This window comes from Eptesicus fuscus, chromosome 1 (genome assembly GCF_027574615.1).
Source record: "Eptesicus fuscus isolate TK198812 chromosome 1, DD_ASM_mEF_20220401, whole genome shotgun sequence".
Classification (NCBI taxonomy): Eukaryota; Metazoa; Chordata; class Mammalia; order Chiroptera; family Vespertilionidae; genus Eptesicus; species Eptesicus fuscus.
In genome coordinates, this window is record NC_072473.1 from 92924626 (window position 1) to 92941928 (window position 17303).

The window sequence follows — 17303 nt, forward strand, 5'->3', positions numbered from 1 at the left end:
CAGTTAGGGGCAATCAGGCTGGCAGGGGAGCAGTTAGGCATCAATCAGGCTGACAGGGGAGTGGTTAGGGGGTGATCAGGCTGTCAGGCAGAAGCGGTTAGGGGCAATCAGGAAGGCAGGCAGGCTAGCAGTTGGGAGCCAGCAGTCCTGGATTGTGAGAGGGATGTCTGACTGCCTGTTTAGACCCGATCTTATTGGGATCGGGCCTAAACAGGCAGTCGGAAATCCCTCAAGGGGTCCCAGATTAGAGAGGGTGCAGGCTGGGCTGAGGGACACCCCCCCCCATGCAAGAATTTCGTGCACCAGTCCTCTAGTTTTTAAATAGGATTGTTTGGTTTTTGGTGTTGAGTTGTATGAGTTAAAAAAAAATACATTTTGGATATTAATTCCTTATCGGAGTATATCTTTGGCAAATATCTTCTCCTATTTAGTGAGTTGTCTTTTGTTTTGTTGATGGTTTCATTTGCTGTGCAAACATTTTTAATTTCATGTAGTCTCATTTGTTTATTTTTTCTATTGTTTCCCTTTCCAAGGAGATATATCAGAAAAAATATTGCTACAAGAAATGTCAGCGATTTTGTGTTTTCTATTTCGTCAGAAACTCACACAAATATTTGAAAAGTTACTGAGCCTCCAAATCTCAACCCCAAACCTTGCAAGTTACATAAATGAGTGACGGGATTCGCCTTCCTATCCAACACTGAGCTCCAATAACATTAGTCACACTTTGAGCTAGAAAAGGGATGGCAGGCTGGCAATTTTGGGAAGACGTGTATTTGTGAGAAAAAAATCACTTTCAAAATGTTCTAGAATTTCTAGCTCTTCTTCCAGAATTGGAAAGGCAAGAACAGGTTCTGAATAGACCTTGTTCTCCATCAGTTTTATAAAAGTACTTTTCAGGGTGAGGCACTGACTTTGTATTACCACTCACATGAGACACATATGGGCCAGAGGAAAACAATAGGCTTTGGAGTCAGACAGAACTAGATTGATAGCTCAGCTTCAGCCCTTCCTTGCTGTGTGATCTAGGGAAAGGACCTTAACCTCTCTGAGCCTCAATGTTCTCTCCTGTAGAATACAAGATAATACTACCTAGGTCTCAGAGGATTAAAAGAAGCCATACTCAATAACAGCTAACACCAGCCACTGTTTAATGAGCCTCTATGATGTCCCAGATACTGTGATTCTTGCTTTGCATGATCTTATTTAACTCTTATAGAAATGCTACAAGATAGTTATTACCATTCCCATTTTGCAAATCAGAAGAAATGCTATTTAACTATCCCCAAAGTCACACAGGTAATCAGAATTTAAACTGTCTGACTTCAATACCTGAACCCTTTCTAGTGCACCATGACTATCTGTCTGCTATGCAAACACCAAGGACAGAGCACTGCACATAGGGGGCCCTCAAAGCACAAAAGGTGTCAAGAGGAGTGCTACTACCTACTGCAGCACCTACAAGTATAAACTGCTAGGGCAGTCACTGGTTCACCTTCACAGCATGGTGGAGATGCCCGTTTTCCACATGGACGAGAAGAAATGCTATAATTCTGTTTATAAACCTGGCTGCATTCTCCTTAATGTTTTTAAATGCCATGGAACACATGGCCTCTAGCTCTTTAAGAAAAAGTTAAATAATTCAGAGACTTGTTAAGAAAACAACGTTCTATAAGCTGAAATGAAAGGATGCTAATTAACACTGTAAAAACATCTGAATGTGTGAACTCACCAGAAAAAAAAATATTATCGTCAAAGCAACATTGTACTAACTTCAGAATGCCTGAAGGGAGAGGACCGGGAAACATGCTTGGAAATGAAGAGCAAAAATGAAGGCACCAGAAAAATGTGCCATCGCTACTTTATGTCCCTTTCCTTTTTATTTATAACAATAGTAGGAATATAAACTTGTAGCTCCGGATAGAAGGGCCAAGACATCCTGGATTTTTTCTAGGGTTAGTTACAGAGAAGTTCGCCTGCAATAGAAATAAGGCTACCATTTGAACTTCAAACCCGGAGGCCTATGTATAAGCTAGATGCCTCGGTCTCCACAGACTCTAAGTAAGAAAGTATATTTTATTTTGACATTAATGTTTGTTTGCTTTTTGCCAAGCCCCCACACATATAATATGTGTGTGTGTGTGTGTGTGTGTGTGTGTGTGTGTGTGTGTGTGTGTGTATAAATAAATATATAACTCATTGCCAAATTTTCTGGCAAAAACAGACATTAATACAGTTCCACTATAATTCATCACCGTGTGCTGCTGAAAAATTAAAGCAGCTTGATGCTTGATCTTATCCACCCCTGGGTTTTGTTTGTTTGCTTGTTTAATTTAAAATGGTGTGATGTTGCTTGTTACATCTGGGGTTGTGAATATCTAAATATCCACAAGACAGGAATGATTAGGTCCAAATAGAATAGAAGTCAGAAGGGTAAGATAAATTAGTCAGGCACAGATTAAGTTCTTAAAAGTGCAAATTCTCCATCTCTGGTTAGTTGTGAAATATTCTTTTCAGTGTTCTTTTTTTCAATGCAAAAAAACAACAACCCAGACTGCCTAGTATGCCGACATACAGGTCCAAGGGCCTGTTGCTATGGATATAGATGACTAGGCTAGAGACACAGCCAAGAGAGGAGGGGGATCTGAGTGTGTTTTTTTTTTAAAGAATGATGCAGAGATCTTTAAAGCCTAGGTATTTTTCCTTATTTTTTTTCTTCCCTTCATTCCTAAGGGGACTAGAAACACAGGCATATTTCCCGAGTGTTAAAAAGGCATTCAATAATTCTACTGCTATAAAAATGAGCTTTATATGATGTATGCATTTTACACATTTTAATATTTTAAAATATTCTTTCTAAATACCTCATTTTAATGCTATATCTGTTTCAGGCTAAATGTATACATGAAAATATTGCATTTTCTACATGTATACAAGTCTGAATTCCAGGAAAATTAATATATAAAGTTAAGGATAATATAAGAAGAGTAGGGGAGTGGTTAGGGGGTGTATTTTGACTTTATTTCAAAAATATTTTACTTTTATAATTCCTAATTTACTTAATGATTACACTTCCTGATTAGTTTACATATAATTTCAAGATCATATTAATTCCTCAAACAAATACCACCTGTAGTAACGAACAGCTGGTCCAAGAGCACGCAAGGGGCAGAGAGGCCCCCCGGGAGTCAGTGTGTAAGATGCACAACCACGTAAGTGGAGCCCCACACACATGCCTTCTCACAGATGCATGCGCAGACAGATGCCATAGGCCCACTAAGGAAACTGCTGCAACTGTCTGAGCTGCTTAGGGACTTGTTTTGCTTTCAGGTTCTTTTTTTGTGCTCTGAATAATTGAAGATGTCAGATAGATGACCTTAGAATAAGCAAAGTATTAAAAATGATGAAATTGAAGCCTACAGCTGATGAGAAACAGTAAATCTCAAAGGTGGAATGGGGATGAGCAATGTGGGGCAGGCCCACTGTGAACACTTGTGATGGCTGGCAGTAATGGGAGAAGAACAACAACAAAACAGAAAGGAAAAAATCAAACGTAAAAAGCATAGCATAATCTGGGGCCATTTAGTGTCGGGGCAAACAGCTTTACACCTTGCAGCAGCCTCCGGAGAGCTCCGGAAGGCAACACTATGTAGTCACTGATGTTCACAGTGACAATCCCAGTCAACTTCAGGGGCACTCGGAATTTTCTGCTTAAGAATGCTATGAAGACAATTGAGACAGATTTCTTTGATAATAATAACATTGTGTGTGTGAAATTATAAACTTCACATACATATATCTACTCATTTCCTGAATTATTTTACATAAATGAGAATACACACTGATGAATATAATGAAGAGACTGTTTTGATAAAGCAACAAATTTAGGATTTTACAATTACAGCTTCCCATAACTCCTCACAGATGCCTCAGTAGCATAGACATTGGGAATAACCATCAACAGCCTCACAGCTCCAAAGAGATTCTAACTTTTGCCTAAGATTCTGATAAAAACCCAAGTTCATTACAGTTCCAGATTTGCCTAATTTACCTTAAGAATGTTTTCATTTGATTGTAATATATTCAACTTTTAAGATACATTTTGTGATTAAAACTTTCTTGCTCAGTGATCTAGTTTTCTTATTTAAACTAAGTTTAACTATTAATTTAATCCCACATGTTGTCGTGATATGGCAAAAACATTCATGTGAAACACCATACACTGTATATAAGATGTTTCTACATGTCATTAAATATACTCACCTTGTTGGCCACTGCATTGACATTGGGTCTTGCATCATAAATCGTGAGTTTAGAAATTTGTCTGTTAGTCTCCCTGATGACGTCAAGATATTTTTCATCATCTTTATTTCGTTTACCACTCATACCGACGAGAGGCTGACTGCAACGTACAATGACTGTCTTGTTTTCTGGATGAATCCATGATAGCACCTATAGTTAGTACAGAAATTTTGAGCTATTAAAACAAATCTCAAAACAATTAAAACTATAAAAATAAAGCACTAACAATCATGATAAAGTGAATCTGCTTTTGCTGAAATGGAATATTTATTCACCTATGATTTCACTGTGTGTGCCCAGAAACACACATTTAGCAATGTCTCTATTAAGAGACAATTAGAATAACCAATTGCCTTACTAGTCCTTTTTAATTAGTACCACAGCTAATAGAAGTTACATACTTGACTAAAAAATGTTAAATCACTTAAAGGAAGTAGAAAGCTTCTGATATTATTTCAGTTTTATAGCTTGCATTGGATTTATCATCACAAAGAAACAACTTTAGCAAAAAGTGAGAGGTAAAGTAAATCACCTCTGATATAACCTGTTTCTATAATAACAACTCACATCTGCAAGCCATTTTCCCAACAGTCTCAATTCTAGAATAATATGAGGGGCGGAGATAACCCAAGGGAAGCAAAAAAGATGTCAGGACAGCCAAAAGAGCTGCCGGAGTCTCTACAATGAAGCATGGATACCTGGCTCTTAGGAGAGCTCTTCCAGCCTTCACTCTCATCCAGTCTTCTCTAATTTTATGCACACGAATAGAACATTTGATAGCTGGTTTCCCAGGTCATAGCACAGAACCAAAAGTAACTGTAAAAGGTAGCTAATAATGTAATACACCAAAAGCTACAAAACTGTCCACTTTAAATGGGTGAATTGTTTGGTGTATACCTCAAAAAAGCTATTTTAAAAAAAAGCACACAAAAGGAGCCAGGAGGTGAAAGTGTTGGGTAATAGCATGGGCGCTGGGGGTGGCTCTAACCTGCATACTGAGCTCATAGCCTCTGTTGCTTCTCTTTCCTCTTTCATCAAATGGGGAGTAATCTTATCCCATGGTGCTGCTGTGAGGATGAAGGAAGAATGACTGCAGGTAAAGTACTCAGTGCAGTGCAGGGGGCTGGCTAGCTTGAGTTAGCATCTAGAGGCAGGCCAGCAGCCAGTAAAGTCAGATATGGAAAACTATGAAAAGCAGACACAAGAGCTAAAGAAACAACAATTTGAGCTCACTTAATACAAGGCCAAATACACTGTTGTCTTTTGAAGTCACCCACTCCAGGAAAGCAAATGACAAGCATTGATATTCATAAAAACTGATGTGCATAATAATGACAATGGGCTGGTGAGAATGATTATATGATAACATGAATACTCATTCATTGAATTTTTGTGCCATGCCAGAGACCAGTTAAAAACACCATTGTGGCCCCTAAGAGTCCAAAGGCTCAGAATTGTGTGGCCCTGGGAAAAAGCACTGGCCCTTACTCAACCTCCATTTTGTAATCTACAGTGTGGAGAGGAGACCTACCCTACCTACTTCCTATAGCCTTTTCTTAAAGAGAGATAAAAGACATGAGATCACTTTTATGTATCCTATCTAATAAAAGAGTAATATGCAAATTGACCATCACTCCAACACACAAGGTGGCTGCCCCATGTGGTCAAAGATGGCTGCCCCCATGTGGACACAAGATGGCCACCACAAGATGGCCAGCAGGGGAGGGCAGCTGGGAGGGACCAGGCCTGCAAGGGAGGCAGTTGGGGGTGATCAAGCCTGCAGGGGAGGGCAGTTAGGGGTGACCAGGCCAGCAGAGGAGGGAAGTTGGGGGTGACCAGGCCTGCAGGGAAGGGCAGTTGGGGGGACCCAGCCCTGCTTGGGAGAGCAGTTGGGGGGGGGACCAGGCCTGCAGGGGAGGGCAGTTAGGGGTGACCAGGCCTTCAGGATAGGGCAGTTAGGGGCAATCAGGCTGGCAGGGGAGCAGTTAGGCATCAATCAGGCTGGCAGGGGAGTGGTTAGGGGGTGATCAGGCTGGCAGGCAGAAGCGGTTAGGGGCAATCAGGAAGGCAGGCATGCGAGCAGTTGGGAGCCAGCAGTCCTGGATTGTGAGAGGGATGTCCGACTGCCTGTTTAGGCCTGATCTTATTGGGATCGGGCCTAAACGGGCAGTCGGACATCCCTCGAGGGGTCCCAGATTGGAGAGGGTGTAGGCTGGGCTGAGGGACACCCCCCCCCCAATGCATGAATTTTGTTCACCGGGCCTCTACTTTATAATTGAATTGAATTTTCAGGTTAATAGAAATATAATTGACATATAATATTGTGTAATGTGTTGATTTGATCTGAGATCAGTTTTAAACAGCAAATAACTACAGATACAAGAGATTTATTATTTGAAAATGACCCTCATCAAGTTTTAAATTTAAATGAAGTTAAATGCAAGAAACTGTTCTGTACCACTAATGCCCTCCTCTCTTTCACCCTTATTCTCTGTGCTTGGGAGATTTAAGACTAGAATCACCATGCTATATTAACCCTTTGCACTCGCTTGCTTTTTTCTCGATTCCTTTATTCTACTCGGGATTTAATTTTTTAAATACCCCAGATTTTACAAAGCACGGCAGTAGAATAAAAAACTGGAGTTTCTTTTCATACAAACTTATTTATTTGGATTTTTTTATATTTCAAATTATTGATACATTCAAAGAGTATAAAAAGAGCTGCTACTGATGCTAACCGTGTCGAGTCACACTCGACATCCGAGTGCAAAAGGTTAAGAAATGCTACTCTTATGAATTGTTTCACCTCTTACTTTCATTTTCTTTTGGGATCTCAACTAACTTTAAAAAGGATGCTTGCTGTATCCTGGTACAAATAATGCTAATTTCACAATATCAACTACTATGAGTACTTTTAAAGTATATGGTACCATATTGGGTTATTCTTCTTAAAGTATCTAATAGACATAAATAATTAAGGATATACTCAAAGAGTTAGCCACCAAAAGATGTTTATCATGGCACTGTTTATAATAGCAAAAGATTAATTATTAAGAACCTTGATGACTCATAAAGAAAACTGATTAAATGCATTGTGGTATTCTATATAATAAAGAGGCAATATGCAAATTGACCATCATGCCAACACACAATATGGCTGTACCCATGTGGACACAAGATGGCCGCCACAAGATGGCCAGCAGGGGAGGGCAGTTGTGGGCAATCAGGTCAGCAGGTGAGGGCAGTTGGGAGGGACCAGGCCTGCAGGGGAGGGCAATTGGGGGCAACCAGGCCTGCAGGGGAGGGCAGTTAGGGGCGACCAGGCCAGCAGGGGAGGGCAGTTGGGGTGACTAGGCCTGTAGGGGAAGACAGTTAGGGGCGACCAGGCCGGCAGGGGAGGGCAGTTAGAGGTGACCAGGCCAGCTGGGGAGGTAAGTTAGGGGCAATTGGGCTGGCAGGGGAGCAGTTAGGTATTGATCAGGCTGGCAGGGGAGTTGTTAGGGGGTGATCAGGCTGTCAGGCAGAAGTGGTTACGGGCAATCAGGCAGGCAGGCAGGCAGGCAAGCAGCTGGGAGCCAGCAGCCCTGGATTGGGAGAGGGATGTCTGACTGCCCATTTAGGCCCAATCCCTTGAGGGGTCCCAGATTGGAGAGGATGCAGGATGGGCTGAGGGACACCCCCCTCCCTGTGCAAAAATTTCATGCACCGGGCCTCTAGTATCTACATACTAGCCTACGAGTAGATATTTATCAGTGTGGAAACTTATTTCCAGGATAATGCCATGTAGAAAAAAAGATATTAAGACAAAGATTACAGAATTATTTTACTTTTTCTAATAAAAATATGCATACATAGAAGGAAGGCTAGAAGGACATATACGACAATGTTAACTGTGATTCTTATAAGACATCAGACTCTTTTTTGCTTATTAGTATTTTCTAAAATATTTAAATAAAATATGTTTTACTTATGTTAAAGACTTTCATAACAATAAAATAAACATGCTTGAGGATAAAGGAGTATGTATCCATTAATGGAAACATTAACACATGTGGATTATTTTATTAATCAGTGATATTTTATAAGTTTTTTCTAATTTCAAGACTGCTTTCTCATCTATTCTTCTTGTATTTTTATATGGGCTTAAAAACTAAATATCAAGTATTAATGATTTCTCATTGAAAGCAAGTATGTTTTCTGGGTTACAGTCAAGAGTTAGGGGTTAGAAAGTACATCAGAAAGAGTACATTATGTACTATTAAATATTATTAAGCCTAGTAATCTATAAAGATATAGGAATAATAGACAGCTTAGCCTCAGTTTTGTTAGGAAAAATAAATGCCAATTGGTGGCCATCATAAAGTAAGAAGGACCCATAAAATAGTTCAACAAGTAAAAAGTTAAGCATTCTATTTGCTCTACAGTGGGCTCTCATTCACACAGAATAATGGAAACTACTGGATTAAGATGGTAGCCTGAGCATAAGGGACTGGGCACAATTGGTTCATTTCCCCTCCTGCTTCAAATTCCATGAAACATGCATATGCACGCACACACACACACGCATGCACACACACACACATACACACACACACACACACACCTTTGTTACAGTAGATGCTCAATAAACATTAACTGAATAAAGGAGTGAATAAAAGCAATTCACACTACCCTAATCCAGTTCTCCTGTGGACAAGGCACGTATTAGCAAGACAGATTGCCAGGGTAAGTGTGGAGTTTGTGGCTATGGCACAGAAAAATATGTCCAAATAGAGAACAAGAGTAGTGAACTTGTAACTAGCTTCCTTAGCACCGTGTTCTAACAAAATGAGCTAAAAAACATACTTTCAAGTACAATATATATAATGAAGATATGAACAGACACTCATAATTAGAGAACCAGGTGAATTTTAAAAGTTGCAATTATTTTTTGACAGTATATAAACATTTCACACAAATGTCCTTTTAAGGATAAAAATATCTAGACTTGGGATTTAAATGCAAGGTGGCATTAAACCTTAATTTCTTCAACCCTTGTTTTTAAACCAAAACAAAACAATGTACTTATTATGACACTAGAGGCCCAGTGCACGATTGAATCATGCACGTGTAGGGTCCCCTACACACTTTTGCTTTTCGCGGTGGAGCTGGGTGCCTGTCCGCTGGTGCACCAGGCCTTTCAGAAGCCTCTGGCTCGGGGGAGGCTTCTGAAAGGCCTGGTGCTGGAGCAGACGCACCCATCTCCCCCACTTTTTTTTTATTTTTTTAATTTTAATTTCTTTATTGATTAAGGTGTCACATATTTGTCCTCATCCCCCCATTCCCATCCCCCCCCTCCCCATGCATGCCCCAACCCCCTGTTGAACTTAACCATTGGATAGGCTCATATGCATGCACACAAGTCCTTTGGTTGAACTCTCCCCCTCCCCCCACCCTCCCCTATCCTCCCTCTGAGGCCCGATAGTCCGATCGATGCCTCCTTGCTTCTGGTTCTGTTCTTGTTCCTCAGTCTATGTTGTTCATCATTTCCCCTAGATGAGCGAGATCATATGTCACTAGATATATACTTATGAGAACTGAATGTGAGACGAGCAATAATAGTTATGCTGATAGGCAGATGGATCAGTCTGTAGTGAGTTTCTTTCTGGACCAACAGTTCTTTTGAGACCCAATTTCAATGTCCACCAGTTCCTTATGTGTACATGTCAGCACTGACCCCTCAGCTCTGGATGGTGGACAAATGGTGGTAACGGAGGTCCGACTCCCTCTGGTTTGGTCTCGGCCGGACCCAGGGGCACGGCTTCACCCGGACTAAGGGGCACGTGGCCTCACCCGGATCTAGGGACACATGGTCTCACCCGTACCCAGGGACGCTTGGGCTCTCCCAGACCCAGGGGCACGTGGCCTCCCCTGGGCCTAGGTGCACGAGGCCCCACCCAGATCCAGGGACACATGGTCTCACCCGGACCCAGGGACGCTTGGGCTCTCCCAGACCCAGGGGTACGTGGCCTCATCCGGGCCTAGGTGTACGAGGCCTCACCCGGATCCAGGGACACATGGTCTCACCCGGACCCAGGGACGCTTGGCCTCTCCCAGCCCCAGGGGCACGTGGCCTCACCTGGGCCTAGGTGCACGAGGCCTCACCCGGATCCAGGGACACATGGTCTCACCCGGACCCAGGGACGCTTGGCCTCTCCCAGACCCAGGGGCACGTGGCCTCACCCGGGCCTAGGTGCACGAGGCCTCACCCGGATCCAGGGACACATGGTCTCGCCCGGACCCAGGGGTGCGTGGCCTCTCTCAGACCCAGGGGCACGTGGCCTCAACTGGACCTAGGTGCACGAGGCCTCACCCGGATCCAGGGACTCATCGTCTCGCCCGGACCCAGGGACGCTTGGCCTCTCCCAGACCCAGGGGCACGTGGCCTCACCTGGACCTAGGTGCACGAGGCCTCACCCGGATCCAGGGACACATGGTCTCGCCCGGACCCAGGGGTGCGTGGCCTCTCTCAGACCCAGGGGCACGTGGCCTCACCTGGACCTAGGTGCACGAGGCCTCACCCGGATCCAGGGACACATGGTCTCACCCGGACCCAGGGACGCTTGGCCTCTCCCAGACCCAGGGGCACGTGGCCTCACCTGGACCTAGGTGCACGAGGCCTCACTCGGATCCAGGGACACATGGTCTCGCCCGGACCCAGGGGTGCGTGGCCTCTCTCAGACCCAGGGGCACGTGGCCTCACCCAGGCCTAGGCGCACGAGGCCTCACCCGGATCCAGGGACACACGGTCTCACCCGGACCCAGGGACGCTTGGCCTCTCCCAGACCCAGGGGCACGTGGCCTCACCTGGACCTAGGTGCACGAGGCCTCACTCGGATCCAGGGACACATGGTCTCGCCCGGACCCAGGGGTGCGTGGCCTCTCTCAGACCCAGGGGCACGTGGCCTCACCCAGGCCTAGGCGCACGAGGCCTCACCCGGATCCAGGGACACACGGTCTCACCCGGACCCAGGGACGCCTGGCCTCCCCCAGACCCAGGGGTACGTGGCCCCACCCGGGCCTAGGTGCACGAGGCCCCACCCGGATCCAGGGACACATGGTCTCGCCCGGACCCAGGGGTGCATGGCCTCTCCCAGGCCCAGGGGCATGTGGCCTCACCTGGACCTAGGTGCACAAGGCCTCCCCCGGATCCAGGGACACATGGTCTCACCCGGACCCAGGGGCGCTTGGCCTCTCCCAGACCCAGGGGTGCTTGGCCTCACCCGGGCACGGGACCCAGCGTCATCCGGGTCCAGGGGCACTTGGCCTCACCCGGACCCGGAATCCGGCCTCACCTGGCCCCATTGGCACGGGGACGCGAGGCCCCACCCATACCCGGAGGCGCGCGACCACTCCCGAGCCCAGAGGCGCGCAACCCCGCCCGCATCCGGGTCCCAGCGGGGCCCCGTCCTCCCGATCCCAATTCCCGCCGTTCAACCCCCCCCCAGTAACCCCCCCGGCCATCCTGCCAGAGCTCCAGGACGGCTGCCGCAGAACTCGTCGGTCGGCTGCTCGGCAAAGCTCCGGTGCGCCCGGTGTGTGGCGGCGGGCCGGTCCGGCGTCGCCGCGCCGGCCCCTGGGTCCGCAGCGGCGGCCGGTCGCTGAGTATGCGCACCCGTCCGCCCCCGGGGCACCGAGATTCCTGAAGGACTCAGAGGCCAGCAAGCACGGAGTCCCCCACCCCACGTCTCACAGAGGCCCGTCTGTCTGTGCTCGGCAGCCAGTGGCGCCGCCCCCTCAGCCGGAGACCGCCGGGGGGACCGCGCTGAGCACGCTCCAGGTCGCCACTGCGTCGCCCGAGCCGCAGTTCCCAAAGTGTGGTCCTTGGGTCATCTGCATCCAGCTCCCCCACTTTTGATGGTCCACAGCCGCTGACGGGGGCTACCCTGCTGTTGAGAGGCGCAGGGGGCCTCTCAACGGCTGCTGAGGGGGGCTGTCGCGGACACCTGGCTACCCTGCCATTGAGAGGTGCAGCTGGGTGTCCGCGGCAGGCCCCCTCAGCGGCCGCGGATCTGGCCGTTGAGAGGCGCAGGGGGCGGAGTCCCGCCCCCTGCGCCTCTCAACAGCAGGGTAGACCTCCTCAGTGGCAGCGGATCCGTGCCTCTCAATGGCCGGATAGGCCACCCCGAGTCCCACCCCCCAGCCTCCCGCCGCCCAATTGTGGGCGTAGCGGAGTGATGGTAATTTACATGTTACTCTATTATTAGATAGGATGCTGTGAAAATTAACAGAGGGGAAAACATTCTCTAAAATTTTAGTCAATAAAATTTATGTTCACAGAAGACAGTATGACTTGTACATACATATTTAAGAAGCAGGGGTGAGGGGATGTTCTGGGGGTTGGGAGTGGCCAATGAGGAAAAAAGGAGACATATGGAATGCTATATGTAATACTTTAAACAATAAATAATTAAAAATATATTTAAGAAGCAAAGGAAACTTTGGGAACTAGGTCCCATGAAATTATATGTATACAGTTTGGAGTAATCTGTACTTGGCCCCAGTTTTCAAATGGCATTAAGGCAACTTGCAAATACGATGAGGATAACCACATCCTAATAAAGGTGAGTATACATAAAAGCCTGTACTTAAATACTCTATAATAACATAAGATAGTACCTTGTTTCCAGCATGATTCAGCTGACATTTATCAAGAGCCTATCATATATCGGGTATTGTGCTACAAAGATGAAAACCACAAAGACCCTGTCCTACCATCTTTCCGTCCATCCAGCACTTGGTTTACATATGATGGTAGTATTTGTACCCTCCCTTGAATAAGAATTACTTGTGTTTATTCCCCATCCTTTATTGTGAGCTCTTGGAAGGCAGGTGTTGTCTTTCTTATTTTCCCAATTAGCCTGGTGTTCTGCACTCAAAAGGCACTTGACAATTACTTGTTGGATTAAAATCCTAGAGTGTTTCTCTGAATTACTTAACTATCCTTCTTATGGAATAAAAGGCACTCTGAAAAAAACAACAACATTAATTGCATACTCACTGGAATTCGATTTCGGGATCTGAAAGTTGCAACTCTCTTAAGATCTTCATCCGTGGCACGAAATGGAACCACCAAGAGAGGAGGGTAAGTGTCACACAGTTCATAGCACTTATTAATAAAAGTTATTCTCCAGTGGTGATTGGGCAAGCCCTGCAGGAAAAAAGGAAGTCCAAGTAAGTACTGCATGATTTCATCTCTGCATTAGCCTTGGGTCTCCTTTCTTCATTCTAGCAGAATTTGCAAATGCATCTTTGACCACAGTGTAGTGACAGTCTACTGATTTATAATAAGGGAGCCAAATCAATAATCCAGACAACATAAGAACACAAGACAAACACTGGTGGTTTCCATAGTTCTAAACTGTCATTGGTAAATAAAGATTCTCTTGAATTTGAGATCTTCCTTTATTTCATATCAAACTATTCTTTACTACTAGTACAATAAAGATAAATGCAAGTTCATTCCCTACCCATGTACCCCCCAACCTAGAAAAAGTATATCATGTACTCTGTGTCTAATTGAGGATAGAAAAGAGATCAGGAAACTCCCTTTCCCTACTCAAAACAGAGTAAATGTTTCAGTCTGCTCAAAAAGTAGAAAGAGGCTAAGTATATGAAGAAAGTCGCAGAGGGGAAGTAAATGAAAACCCTTCTTGGGGAGGCTCATTTCGCCACCTCCTAAGAGTTTTTTCAATCAAGTTGTTTTGGATTGGTGATTGCCATATAGGTTGTGTAAGAAATAGAGTAATTTGCAGTCTACACAGACTGCACAGGGAGCTATGGAAGACACTTCCCACCCTATCATCTACCCATAAAATTTTATCTATTGTGAACAAGAGCCAGAGGTGGTGGAATATTCTCTCCCCATACTCACAAATACACAAATACAGACACAAAAGTAAGCTATGTGGGTGCTTGGTTTGGGGACAGACATTGTACCTTTTCTTTAGGTCTGGTCCTATAGACCACGGACCAAACAGGTGAGTCTGATGCTGAGTCCAATTAGAAAGTTATAAGTCCCATCAGAAAGTTATAAGAAAAAAAGATGGAATGAAATGGCAGTCTGGAACAAAATACCTTCAACAGTTCATATATGCATGCAATCTTCAACAGGAACTGTTTTGTTTCAATCTAGAAACTTTGATCTTAAAAATGTCTTAATATTGTCAATAACATTCTTAAAATAAGGCACAAATATTTTAATACATAATACTACAGAGATCTCCAAACCATGCAAAACGTTTGAATGGTTCTTCTTCTGCCTCAATAACCGATCCAGAACAAAGGTCACTAAAATGAGAGGTATACACAGACTTTGAAAAGAATAGTCTAAAGCTGATTTCTAGAAGCAATAGCACATACTTCCTCATACGTGTGTTCTAGAGATAAACTCCCATACCACCATTCTTGAGCATTGGATCTGCTTATGAATACACACACCACTGATCCAGACTAAATGGAAATCAAATGAGGTCCTTAGTAGTGGAGGTGGTGTCTAGATGTTTTTTCTCAAGTCTAGGGTTCTGCATTTTACTTTACCTTCACTGCCTTTGCATATAACACAACTGGGCTTGAATTGATTCTCAAAGGTCATTCAACAAAATGTCCCAATTATTTTAAGAGCTTTTAGAATGATAATTAAGAAAACTTCCATCACAAAACTCCTAGCTGCCCTATAGATTTGGTTATACCAGAGGTCAATTTGTGGCTCTTGTTACATAACATGCACAGGATCTTCTTCACAATCATGCCACAAGAGACCTTTGTTCCTGAACAGCCAACATTATTCCAAGCCTCTTGCCTTTACTACAGCAAATAAATATGCATGTAGGTGATGTTTACATAAGAAAGCAATAAAGGGGAATTCTAATATATATTTTCATCAAAGCTTTCTGGGAAAAGACGTTATTATAGGAAAACAGTTCTAATTAATTTGAATCTACAAACCAGAATGTATATAATTGAAATCTGTCATTAATAGTTAGGCTCCCAAATATACAAATATATAGCGACATCAACTCCTAAATAGGAAGCTATTAGAGGTTTGACTATTTTAGACTACAAGTATTTGCTTCATTTCATGATCAACATATAACTGATATTCTTCATGTAAGGGAAGGGAACAGAACTTAGCCAGCCAGCCTTCAATGCAGCTTGAATATAGCAATGGAATAAATAGACAGAATAAGCTATATTATACCACTGCCATTAAAAACATATTTGGCAAGGATGTTATTGATCCTCAAAGAGCATGCCTGGTGACATATTGTCACCATGCCTGACTCAGATTCACTACATGCCACAGTACCTATTGGCTTACCTGCCTTCTGTATTCTTCAACTGGATTATAAACCATCCATCCATCCACGTTAAACTTTTCTTCATTTAAAAATGCAAATATTGGCTAGAAAAGGCAAACAAAAAGAATTTAAAGTTCAGTGTGAAGAAACAAATTATCTATTGATACTACATCCTTTGATTTTTTTCACCAGATTTGCCTACTATAAAATCACAGCCAAACCTGAAACTTCCAAAAAATAAATAATAGTGAAAAAATCAGACTCAACTTATACTACCTTTTATCTTCAGTAATTACTTTTTAGACCTCAATTTTTATGGCCATGGACATCTCTCTTAATTATTATTTGTGAATGATGTTCCACAAAAATCAGATTTTTCAGGCCAAGAAAATGCCTACTAATTTTAAATAGTATTAGAAATCAATCAGATAAAAGTCACTAAAAAAGTGAAAGGAAATTCAAGAATGATTATTAAAAAGTGCAACCAGCTCAAAAGGGAACAATGACATGTTTATCTATTTTTAAAAGACAGGACATTAGGGAAATTCTTAATTAAATGTTCTCTGTGAATTCTGAATCAAAGCCCTGATGTCTATGAAATACCAGGATTCAGATTGCTCATCTCTTTTCTACTTATGCTCACTCTTGAGGAGTCCATATTGATGAGTTTCATGGCTTCAAATACCATCCACACACTAAGCAATTCCTAAATATCACTCTCCAGCCACTACTCTGATTCCCAGACTTAGCTATCCAGGTTCCCACTCCACAACTCCAGACTGCCTAAAAGGCATCTGGAAGACTTTGGGTTAACACGTCTAATCCTGCTCCTCCCACAGCCTCCCCATTTCAGCAGATGACAGCCCCATCCTTCCAGTTGATTGAGCCAAAAACCTTATTAGCCTCATCAACTCATTGTTAACCACCCTGGTTTCAACCTCCACCATTGTCCACATGGATCATTATAATAACCTCCTAACTGATCCCTTGCTTTAATCTTAACTTCTAAAGTCAGAGTAAGAGTTGGCTTTCTGTCTTGCTTGGAGTTAAAGTGTAAGTCCTTTCAATGGCCTATGTGGCTGTCCACCACCTGGCCACATCCCCTGACATGTCTCTGTGCTCCCCCTTGCTCACTCTACTCTAGCCACACTGGCCTCCAGTGTTGCCCCTGTAAAGCACCAGGCTCCTACCAACCTCTGGGCCTTTGTGCCTGCTGTTCCAGCTGCCTGAAATCCTTTATCTTCATGGGTTCTCCCCCCCCTACTTTTTTCACATCACTGTTCAAAAGTAACCTTAATCAATGAGACTCTCTGACACCCTGTAGAAAATAAATATGCTACCAGTACAACTGCACCCCTGTTATTTCCCCCTACCCTTTATGACCATTTGACATATTATATTTAATTGTTTATTTCTTTACTTTTGGACCTCTATCATTCCCTCCCCTAAAACATGGGTTCCATGAAGGTAGACACTTGTGTTCACATCCTGTATCCCCAGTAACTGGAACAGTGTCTGGCCCATAGTAGGCAGAATACTAGTACATATTTATTGACCGAATGAAAATGTGAAGCCTTATACAGCCCCAGAACAACTACATTCTCTAAGGGAACCGAGTCTGGGCACTTTTCCTACATGTATCTTCCTTCCCACCCATTTTCT

The 17303-nt window shown here is 43.9% G+C and overlaps 1 protein-coding gene across 2 annotated transcripts in view; it reads right to left on the minus strand.

The window, feature by feature from the left end:
• The window catches only part of MTM1 (myotubularin 1), a 116055-nt gene that overhangs the window by 22554 nt on the left and 76198 nt on the right, over positions 1–17303 (minus strand). For both annotated transcript variants that reach the window (XM_054726583.1, XM_054726547.1), the window contains exons 7-9: positions 15662–15745; positions 13343–13492; positions 4264–4452 (exon numbers count right to left, since the gene is read on the minus strand). In XM_054726583.1, the coding sequence (XP_054582558.1) occupies positions 4264–4452; positions 13343–13492; positions 15662–15745 (423 nt within the window). The remainder of the gene's footprint in view (positions 1–4263; positions 4453–13342; positions 13493–15661; positions 15746–17303) is intronic.